A 12,069-nucleotide genomic window follows, 5' to 3' on the forward strand; every position below is an offset into this window, starting at 1 on the left:
TTGATGGGTGCTGATGAGTTGATGGGTGCAGCACACCAACATGGCACAAGTATACATATGTAACAAACCTGCACGCTATGCACATGTACCCTAGAACTTAAAATATAATAAAAAAAAAGAAAATATCATGTACTCTATATGTACTCTATATGTACAAATATTATATACCAACAAAAAAGGAATAGTTAAAAATTAAAGCATAAACAAGACAGGGAGATTTAAATATGGAGTAAGTATAAGATAGAAGATTATTGATATAAGATAGGGATTATTAAGTAAAAAATAACAGATTTCAAAATGTGCAATAAGATCTTCCAAAATAGTGCTTGATTTCTTGTCTCTGTCTCTTTCTGTCTCATTCTGTGTCCCCCCACTAAAAGCATAATAAGATATCATTTTATACCTAAGAGAAGGGAAAACATTGAGAGATTAGAAAGTATCCATTATTAGAAAGAGAATTAATGGGAACAAATATATTACTGGTACCCATACAAATGGGTTAGCAATTTGTCATTATTTTACAAAATTCAACATCTAGATATGGTATAACAACAATTTTATTATATGCATATATATTATACATATTAATATATATGTATATATGTCATGCAGTAATTGTTAAATGTTATCATGCATCGAAATCACTCAGAGGGCTTATTAAAGTTTTCTGTACCCCTTCCCAGAGATTTTTATTTATTAGTTCAGGTTGGGACCCATGAATTTGATTTCTGACAGCTCATGGGTGGTTGGCATCAATGCTTCTGATCCCAGAAACATACTTGTAGAACCACCACACTCAAGAAACGTATTCATTTGCCAAGAGATACACATGAATGTTCATAACAACTTTGTTCATAATAGAAAATAAATCTAGCAGCAAGCTAAATGTTCCCTGACATGGAATACCATAACAAATAAACCACAGTTATATGCAATGACAAGGGTAAATCTTGGACAGGCAAAGAATATTATATGCAGAATGACTGCAATTTTGAAGAACTAAAACCAAGTAAAATTAAACAATAGATTGTTTAGGTATTATAAATATATAATAAATCTACTTAAAATGATAAACAAAAATTTTGGATGGTGTTTCTCTCTGTAACTGAAGCAAAGCAATGGAATAGGTAAAGAGAACCCAGGTAGGTAAAACTGTATCTATAGTGTTTTATCTTTTATTTGCCAAGTGTTCCTTTTATTATTATGCTTCATTAGGCATGCATTTGTTAAAAATATTCTATTATATGCAATAGAATAAAATCATTTTAGAAGATTGCTACAGAAGATACTATGAAATACTAAATATTGGCCAGTATGAGGCTCTCTCAATCAGTCACTAATATAATAAGACAAGCTTTCACAGATAAAGTGAATTTTCCTTTTAAACCACTTTGTTGAGGTATGATTGACATACACAAAGCTGTACATATATAATGTATGCAACTTGGTAAGTTTGGAGATGAGTATATACCCCTAAAATCATCACCATAAACTTACCCATCACCTCCAAAATTTTCTCCTGCCCCCTTATTTAATGGGCAGGGACATTAGACCCAGTGGAAATGATCATCCATGGAACTGTAGCTGACTTACCTATCTGCTATGGTTCAACAAAAGCTGGCAAGTCAGGGATCATTACTCACAATAGCCTGTGTTGAACAAAGACTGAAATCTTGAGGTAACTTATTTACATAAATGAGTCCTGGGACAAAGTGGAAAATGTTCTCTCACATACTTTCATGGCATTAACATGGCACAGCGTTTGATTTTATAAACCAGTGCCCTGTCACAAGAAATTTCAAATGGGCTCAGATCTAAGTTATAGCCAGCCTAAGGTTACATTCTGATAGTGGCACCAAAGGTGATTTACAGATAAGGATAAATGCACACTGCTATATTAAAACTCAGAGTACTCCAGCTTCTCTCTAAAAGCTCATTATGTAACTTTCTATTTAAAACTATATCTAGGCCAGTATCTCCCAAAATCTGTTTCATAAAAGAGTAGTTTGTGAGTTAAGAGAGGGCAGAGATTGTCTGCCTTGGGGGTCTCCTGTTATATTTCAAATACCTAGCACAGTAACTAACACCCTGCAGGCATATAATAATATTGACTAGATAGTGTGTGATGTTATGGGAATTTTTAGGAGAAAAGAGTCTGCAGTCATATGTGGAGCCATTGTGTATAATTGAACATGGTGACCACCACAAAAGATGCATGGTTGACGTGAGTGAGGACTGAAATCCAGCCGTGCTAGACTTGCCGAATTTCCCAACAGCCTACCTGTGAACTGTGCATCTTTCAAGTAGAGAATACAACACAACATGTATAGCTTAAATTCAATATAACTAGACATTTTTCCCCTTATGATCTCAGAAGACAAGTGTATTAGTCTGTTTTCATACTGCTTATAAAGAACTGCCAGGGACTGGGTAACTTATAAAGGAAAGAGGTTTAGTTGACTCACAGTTCCATATGGCTGGGGAGGCCTCAGGAAACTTGAAATCATGGCAGAAGGTGAAGGGAAAGCAAGGCACCTTCCTCACAAGATGGCAAGAAGGAGAGGTGCCAAGCAAAGTGGGGAGAGCTCCCTATAAAACCATCAGATCTCATGAGGACTCACTATAAAATAGCACGGGGGAAACCACCTCCATGATTCAACTGCCTCCACCTGGTCTCACCCTTGACACATGGGAGTTACGGGGATTAAAATTCAAGATGCGACTTGGGTGGGGACACAGAGCCTAATCATATCAACAAGTCTTTCTCGGAATAACTTGGGAAGCATGGAGCTCAACTGCTTGCCAGAGGGTGGAGGTTATACAGAGGAGATGTATAGAGAGGCGAGAGTTTTTGCCATTTTCTTCTAACTAATGGGGCTCTTACTGGTGATGTCTTTGAGGAGAAATCTCACTCTATTGAATTTACCTATCAATTACTTTTTAAACATTTCTATCACATATAATATCAAAATAATCACAATAGTATTCTTGGCTAGAAATGGAGAAGCCTTTTCCCTTCATTCAATCTTCCATTCTTGACAGTGTTAGGCTGACACTTTTTTCCTTTCTCATTGACGTCTCTGGGAAAGAAATGTCTGTGTGTTCTTTAGAAGTTTCCTTTCTGATATGGTGACACCTGAGGTATTAATGCTCTTCTCTCTTGACACATTTCATAAAATGATCGTTTGTGAGATACTACTCTCTTTTCCTTCCCTTTTTTCCCTTTGAAATTAAATCAACTTCCACCCAAAGAAAAATAAATGTCCTGAGATGAGATTATCATAATTGTTTTGATAGGCAATTGATGTAGGAGTTAAGAAGAAATTACTTAGGCACATAGTGAGGATATGGACGTCCTCAGTAAGGTTTTCCTTTAAATGAAAAGCAGCCCCAAATCATCTTCCTTTCTAACAAAGAGCAGCCTATAAAATCGAGCTGCAGACATAGATTTTGTGCCAATCATGTTCAAAATGGCGGCTCCATCTTTCCCTCTTATCAGCCATGTGTACGCACCTGTAATCCCAGCTACTCAGGAGACTGAGGCAGGAGAATCGCTTGAACTCAGGAGAGGGAGGTTGCAGTGAGCCAAGATTGCACCATTGCACTCCAGCCTGGGAGACAGAGCAAGACTCTGTCTGAAAAAAAAATAAAAATAAAAAAAATTTGGATGGGGTGGCCAGCCTTCCCCACATGCTATGTAAACGTTACACCTGATCAAACCAATTTGTGCGCCCTATGTAAATCAGACACCACCTCCTCGAGCCTGACTGTAAAATCTGGTGAAAAACTCTGCCACCTGCTGACTTTTTCCCTTTCGGAAGCCACCATCTCTCACCAGAGAGAGCGCTGTTCTCCTTTCTCTTTTTTCTGCCTGGTAAACCTCTGCTTTTAAACTTCTCATATGTGTGTCTATGTCCTAAGTTTTCTTGCTGCGAGACAACAAACCCCAGGTATTTACCTCAGACAATGTAGCCACTTCACAATGATAGTAAACTTCAGACAGATCTCTATGAACTATTGTGAAGAAAGTGGAAAAATACCTTTTCTTGCATAGATTGATATATTATCTATAAGTCAAGAGAGATTAACCAAACAAGATGTGTAATAGCAAGCATTATAGTACTTAAGACATATGCATTAATTAAGGGGCCAAGTCCATAAACTATTATTTATAAAGCAACTTTTGATATAATATTCTTTTTTGTAATCTTTAATTTCCAATATCTACATGAGATGAGTCAAAAATTCATTTTCTACATTTACCCTTTACTTTATACCTCACCCTTATCCTATTCTCCTGTGTGTCTGGTAAAGGGTTGGGGTTGACCCTGACAGCTCAATTTTAGAACCTCTGATACCAGTTGTCTTTCAGCTGAGTCAGACAATGGGAAGTATTGATGAGCATTTGGACAGCATGAGAGAGGGGGAGGCCACAATGTTTCTCCAACTTCCTCTCTGCTTCAGCTGGCAAATTTGGCAGCGCCATGTCTTTTCATGGCTCCAGTTTCCATCAGTCTTGCTTATAGCTACTGGTGGGATAACACCAGCCCCTAGATTCCAGTTACAGACCTTTGAATTTGCTTTGTCCCTCAGGCTAGAGGTGATGGCAGCTTTCTACTGTTGCTCAGCTCTGGGTTGGCTCACCATTCCCCATTGCCCCCCAGATTCCCCACTGCCTAAGTAAGCAATTTCTTTCACTACATTCCTTCTGTTCAAAACACTTACAGAGGTTTCCTTTTTAATGCTTGAACCCCAACTAATAAACTTCATTCCAGTTTATGTATTTTTAAGATAATTTTTGATTATTCATTTTAAAAAAAACGGGGAAGCTTATTTGTTATTTAGAATAAAATGAGATCATACAAACGTCATGAAATAGAGGAGGCCATACACCCTTATCTTCAAGGTTTTTCATTCTTCAGTTTGTGGGAGGAAACCGTCTAGGCGTCAGTTAAATTAATTCTGCAAATGTTTACTCAATCCCTAGGGTAGGGCAAGGAATATACTAATCATTAGTTTCTGAAAGTTGACTCGGAGCCCTTGAAAAATAAGTAAAACTAAACAAGCAGTTTAAAGTTGTAAAAATGATAACACTATTCAAGGGAAGACACTGATTCAACAAACCTCAATGATAATATTTTCCCTATTTCATTGGTACACTTCTGTCCCAACTAGTTTCTTTATCTTCTTTAGGTCTGTAATTGCTAGATGAACACACTGTGTGCTTTCTTATGGGTCTTAGTAATGTGGTATTTTCTTTTTCTTTTTTCTTTCCCTTTGGATTTAATTTCCTCACCATTTGGTATCATTAGAAAGTCAGGACTTTTTGAAACAGCAGAACCTAAGCCCACAAACCACAAAGTGAAAAATTAATTCCAATATCTATCATCCATTTGCACAACAAAGGTAAAAGGGCATCCACGTAATCCCGTGTTTTTTATAGGCATGTTAGTCATCTGGCATTTTAGTGCATTAGAATTTATTACTTCAACAGTCTTCAGCATTAAAAGCATTTTAAAAGTATTTTAACATCTACTATAGACACTGTTAGAGCCCTGCCCACATTACCTCACCTGTGTCATTTCAGTGGACATCAAACTACTAGAACCTGCCTTTCTTTGCTTGTGAGTTTTTTCTGACACTGGAACCTGTTATTCCCCCTCTTTTGCCAGACTAGAAAGAACAGGGAATCCATGGACCCCAGGAACAGTCCTCAACCAAAGAACACTTCTTTCCTCAGGTGCTATGGATCTGAAGAACGTAGAAAGAGTCCTCAGTGGGATAAGAACTAGGTCAATATACCCTTGACTGTCCACCATCGCTAGCCCATATCACTCCTCACTGCCTTCTCAGTGTTCTCTTCATGGCCTAAACAAATTGTTCGTGCTCAAAACTTTGTCTTATGGGCTGCTTCTAGAGGACCCCAAACAGAGAAAAAAATAAATTATTTCTCAACTCTTTGGGGAAATGTCAGCCAACCCCAACAAGGTGACTCACCTTCATGCATATTTTCTAGGGGAGAACCAAGTGACTAAATGCTGCTTCTGATAAAGCTACAGTGATTAATGAAGAAGTCAACAATCGCAACAACACTTCACCTTTCTGTGCTCCATTCCCTCACATTTTCATCATGTCTAGCTTCTCTAATCAGGGTATCTTTGGACACAATAACAGAACAAATATCCCAATGATCAAAATTAAGACGATAGTGACCAGAAATTCAGGCCATGGAGAGCTCACCCTTATAATTATAATCAATTGTGTTCACTTACTGATCAGCTTTGCTTCTGCGTTTATTAGTTTTCCATTTAAGATGTCAGTGAGTTATTAAAAGATTATCTCCTTTCTCAACCATTGCTATGATGCTATTTTTGTTTCTCTGACTATACAGAACTAAAAATTACATGCAAATGAGTGCCAATTTAGCTTGCTTTTTAGAATTTCAAGCAGTGAACTGTGATAAAAGTATATTTATGATAAAAGTGTACATACGTTCTTTCTGAATCATGGCATCATGTTGCTGTTTTGGGGTGGTAAATCTTTTGTTATCTTTCCAAATATTGTTTTGCAGCTGATTTTAATAGACTTTACATAAAATATACCAGCTTCCAAAAACAGGGCTGTGTGTATGTCAGAACTGTACTTCTATTGTTAGCCTCCAAGCTTTTCCATTACTTAACATCTCCACCTCACAGGCCATTGCAGAGTACAGCAGAGAGTAGTTATCTCCTGTGGAGAGTTGCTTTTCATTTTGTGAACAGATTATGAGGTAGGTTTAGGCAAATGAGAGGAAACAAAATGTTAAGTTATTGAGATAAACAACTTATAATCTATCTCCACTGCTTAAACAAAACATAAGCAAGGCTTGAACTACGAAAGTGTTATTTGGATGAAAAGAAAGTTATAAAGATGGCAAGTTGCTGAAATTCTAATTTGCTTTTTGTTGTCTAAGATCCTCATTGATCAAAGAGAGAAACCACACCATTTCTACAAATGAATGCTAAAAACTGTTAAGACATATGCCATCACACTGTTTGTGAACAATTAAAGGCAAAAGGGACACCATCATGACAGAAAAATGAGGCAACCTGGGAACTTTAAAGGCACTTAGGCACTCTGCTGTCCTTTATTGGTGTTTTTTATGCTCAGTAATATGAAGGAAGCAGAAGCATAGACCAGGGGGAAAATAAGAAAATAGATAGATTATGTTAACACGGTGAAGAGACAAAGATTCCACTGTCACCAAGAATGTCATATTGCTAAACTTCAATTTAGGGGGTTACTTAAAGGCATGGCCTTATGGAAATTTAATGATACGTTATGGTTCATCAGAACTTGTCAGTTGGCCCCAAGCTGCGATAATCAACTTTTCAATGTCAGACTCATTTACTCCTCGAAGAATTCTGAAATAGCCATTCTCTCCCCATGACTTTCCCCAGGAATTGGCAGCAATCTGCAGAAAAACAAACAAAAATGTTGAGAAACATACTTAGGTATTAAAAAAAAAAAAAGCCATGGGAAACTCATTTGTCACTTTAAATGTCTTTGATTTATCATAGACTATAATTATCAAGAACCTACCTATTTTTAAATAATGGTTGTATTATGTATCAGTTACACTAATATGCAGGCATGTTGGCAATAGCCAGAATTGATATGACTCTTCTGAGTTTCCCAGAGTACTAAGGTAACATATGCATGAGCTTTTGAAATGCCACATCAGAAGATGTCATGCAAGCTGCAGTTATGGAGTGTCTACTATGTGAACAACAGCCTGTGCTAGGTGCTGGAAGACCAAAGATAAATAACACATTAACTTATGTTCAGGAAGTTTCTAATCTAATGAAGAATGACCAACATAAGGCAAGTGCTAAGGTGGAAATAGGTACAGGGTATTTTTGAGGTCAGAGAAAGGGCATCTCATTTACTTGGATGGTTCAGGGAAGACACTGTTGAAGCAGTGTCACATGGGATGCATATTAAAGCCTGAAAATAAATTCACCAGATATAAACGGAGGGAGATCCAAGTAAAGGGAAACAGTAAAAGCATAAACACCAAAGCATGAAATAGCATGAAGTAGTGAAATGAAGCAATAAAATTGTTATAATTAGATCATGAGACAGAAGCAGAATGGTAGGTTATGAGGCTGGAAGGGGAGGAAAGAACATCCATAATGAGACAATAACAGGAAAGACGATGACAAGCCATTGAGTTGATTCCAGCAGAAAAGAGAGGTGGGCAAATTCATGCTGTGATTACATTATCCTATATGATATGAAGTGGATAGATTTAAGAGGGTAGAGACAAGAGGCAGAGTGACTAGCTAGTAGACTCCTGTAATAATTCAACTGGATAAGAGAAAATAAAATACTTGAGAAATCTTCAGAAAGTAAAATCAACAGGAATTAGATTTGTTTTTAAATTCCTCTTTCTAAAATGCAAAATGGTTGGATGGTTGGAGTAAGTCCAAAATGACTCCTGGTTTAAAAGCTTGAATGAATAAGTGTGTGATGGAGCTAAAATATCAATGGAGTACATGAAAAATATCATAAAGGCCAAAGGACACACAGAAGGGAGTTAGTTCCACAACCAAATGCAGCAGAAAAGCCCAGTAAATTAGCGGCTTCATCTCAACAGCTCTCACATTCACCTCCTATTTACCTTACACTGTGACTAAGAAAATATTCTCAAGGCATAAGGTGTCGAATTGAGCTTTCACTGTTTTCTACAATGTAAGAGAGGGGCAGATTGACTCAGCATCAGAAATTGTCATGACATCAACCTTAAGAAATAGTCAATTTTTAATCAGCATTTCTTTTTAAGATTTGGCTCTTTGCTCCTTAATCAACCCTGATAGTTTAAAGGAGCACTCTCAAAACTATGTCTAAAATTATAAATTCAATTTATTAATTCAAAGATGAAATGGACTTTGAATAGCTGAGACAGAAACAGCATCAATGTGCATGAGAGTTCTAGCACTAGTGAAATATGCTAAATGCCAATTTTCATATTTTTTAGTCAGTTCACATATCTATATCTATATATCAAATAAAATTAGTCACAACCTAACAAATGGCTAGGAATAGTAATATTTGCAAATTCTTGCAAATATGATATATAACACTGTGCCCATTCTCACTGGAATGTCTGAAGATTATTACCATCCAAAATTTCATAATTACATTCCTGGTAAATATGGGAAAGGTATATAAAGATTGTATAAGCAAATATGAATTTATGTGCTAATGAGAGCCAACCATAGGTTTGCATCTTCCTACTCTCATTTCTTCTATTTCAGCATTTATTTTGTTTGTTTCTTCCAAATGCCTACATTTGTTTGTATTTCATTATAAAGGAAATGATGGCAATGCAGGGGAGAAAATTTCTAAAGATTTAACTTTTTATCTTTTGTATTGAGATACATGATACAGTCACATGTGTAAAGTGTATTAATCTTAAGTATACAATTTAGTAAATTTATACATGTGTTGATGAAGTTTATTTTCATGTAATCTCCACTTAGATTAAGATATTAACCATTTATAGCACCCCAGAAGGTCCACCATGTTGCCTTCCTGTCAACATCCATTCACCCTCCCCTCCCCATCAGGTTTTCCTATAATTGATCTTTACAACAATGGAATAATGCAAAATATATTGAGGTTGACTTTTTTTTTTTAGCTCAAAATAATGTTTCTGGGATTCATCTATGTTTGGCATATGTAAGAAATTAATTCATCTTATTACTGTTTACTTTCATTGTGTGACTATACCACAGTTTATTCACTCTCCTGGTGATAAACATGATGAACATAAGTAGCTGCTCCATTTACACATGTATCAGTAGTGTAAGATTCTATTTATTCCAAATCCTCATCTATGCTGGATATTATCAATCCTTTTAATTTTAGCTCACTTAGTGTATATGAAGTGATATTTCATTGTGGTCTTAATTTGCATTTCCTTGATAATTAGTAACATTGACCACCTTTTCACATGGCTGTTCAGGCCATTTGGATATCCCCTTTATCTAAAGTTTCTGTTTAAGAGTTTTGTTTTATTGAGTTACCTTGGTCTTCCTATGTATTTGTAAGAATGTCTATGTATTGTATATGTGAGGACCTGGCAGATATCTTTCCAGATACATAGATAGTTATAGATACATTTTTCTTTTTCTTATAATACTGTCTTTTAAATAGTTGTTCTTATTTTAATGTAGTCTGATAATTCAGTCTTAAAAAGTTGATTTTGTGCCCGATTTAAGAAAGTTTTCTAATAGATATCACTGTCTTTTAAATAGTTGTTCTTATTTTAATATAGTCTGATAATTTATTCTTAAAAAGTTGATTTTGTGCCCTATTTAAGAAATCGTTTTCTAATAGATATCACAAAACATATTTGTGTATGTTTTCTTTGAGAAACTTTATTGTTTTGCAATGACATTTAGGTCTCTGCTCCATCTCAAATTGTTTTTGTCTGTATTTAGTAACGAAGGGATCTAGGGTTTTTTTTTTTTTTCCATATGTATATAAAGTTTCTGTGACCTATGCATTGCCAAACCATGGCTTGTGAACCAAATATGGCTCACGGAGCCCCTTAAAAGCAGATTTAGAAGTCAGAAATTTTGTTTTCCCTAATGGTCTTGAAGATGTAAGGTACTCTGTTGAGAGAGGATCTGTAAAACTCTGTGTGAGGGAGCCACATGGATGGAACTTCAGGCATCCTCTAAGATCTGAGAATATCCTCAGTCAGCAAGAAAACGGGGACTTGGACCTACAACCAAAAAAACAAATCTACCAACAACCACGTGACCCTAGAAGAGGGTCGTAAGCTCCAGAAAGGAACACAACTCAGACAACGCTTTGATGGCATCCTTGTGAGATCATGAGCAGAGGATCCAGCTGGGTTCGCTGGAATTCTGACCCACAGAAACCCTGCGATAATAAATGTATGTTGTTTCAATCTGCTAAACCTGTGATAGTTTGTTACACATTAATAGAACAGTTAAGTGCTGAATTTTATTAATGCATTTTCTGCACCAATTAAGTTATTCAAGCCGGGTTCGGTGGCTCACGTCTGTAATCCCAGCACTTTGGGAGGCAGAGGTGGGTGGATCACCGGAAGTCAGGAGTTTAAGACCAGCCTGGACAACATGGTGAAACCAGTCACTACCAAAAATACAAAAATTAGCCAGGTGTGGTGTTTTTTTCTCCTTAACTCTCATAATTTGATGAACTATATTGGTTGATTTTAGTACTTGAAACCAACTTTGCATTCCTAATGTAAGTTTCACTTATGGAGTGTTATCCCTTTTATATATTTCTTAATTGTAATATTTTGTTTGGAATTTTATGCTCATGAGAGATATTAGCCTACAATTTTTCTTTTTTGTCTCATCTTAAACAAGTTTTGGTATCAGTGTTACTGCTTCATAAAATAAGTTTGGAAGCAACTGTTCCTTATTTCCTATTCCCTGAAAGGATTTGTTGTAAAATTCGTTTCATTTATTCCTTAAATATTTGGAAAAATTCACCAGTGAAGCCTTTTGAGCCTGAGTTCCTCTGTGAGAATAATTTAAATAGGCTCAATTATTTTTCAAATTGTTCCACAACTGTTTAGGATATTTTCATACTGTGTGGGTTTTTGATAAGTTTTGTTTTCCAATAAATTTATCAATTTCATCTATATTTTCAATTATATTGGTGTAACTTTTTAATTATATCCTCTTATTACCTACTTAATATCTATTGAATCTGCAGCAACGTTCTCTTTTTTCATTTCTATGGTAATTTGTCTCTCCTCGTTTCTTTTTCAGTCTTCCTAGACATTTAATCTTTCTTTGCAAAGAATCAACTCTTTGTTTTGTTGATTTTCATATATTATAATATGTCTGCTTTCTTTTACTTTTTTTTTTTTTTGCTCTTCTGTTTATTATTTCTTTCATTTTATCATTGGTTTAAATTTTTCAGTTTATTGAATTATTCTTTTCAACCTTTTAAAAAATACGTGCATCAATTTCAAACTTTCTTCTTTTTCAATGCATGCATTTTCTATTACATTCAGTACTG

At 35.7% G+C, this 12,069-nt stretch overlaps 1 protein-coding gene across 1 annotated transcript in view; it reads right to left on the minus strand.

Moving 5' to 3' along the window:
• Positions 1-7,092: 7,092 nt before the first annotated feature.
• TINAG (tubulointerstitial nephritis antigen) overlaps positions 7,093-12,069 on the minus strand; it is an 83,963-nt gene continuing 78,986 nt past the window's right edge. The window contains exon 11 of the mRNA XM_011960198.1: positions 7,093-7,453. Within this exon, the coding sequence (XP_011815588.1) occupies positions 7,319-7,453 (135 nt within the window). The 3' untranslated portion in view covers positions 7,093-7,318. The remainder of the gene's footprint in view (positions 7,454-12,069) is intronic.

Source organism: Colobus angolensis, unplaced genomic scaffold (genome assembly GCF_000951035.1).
Source record: "Colobus angolensis palliatus isolate OR3802 unplaced genomic scaffold, Cang.pa_1.0 Scaffold51, whole genome shotgun sequence".
Lineage (NCBI taxonomy): Eukaryota > Metazoa > Chordata > Mammalia > Primates > Cercopithecidae > Colobus > Colobus angolensis.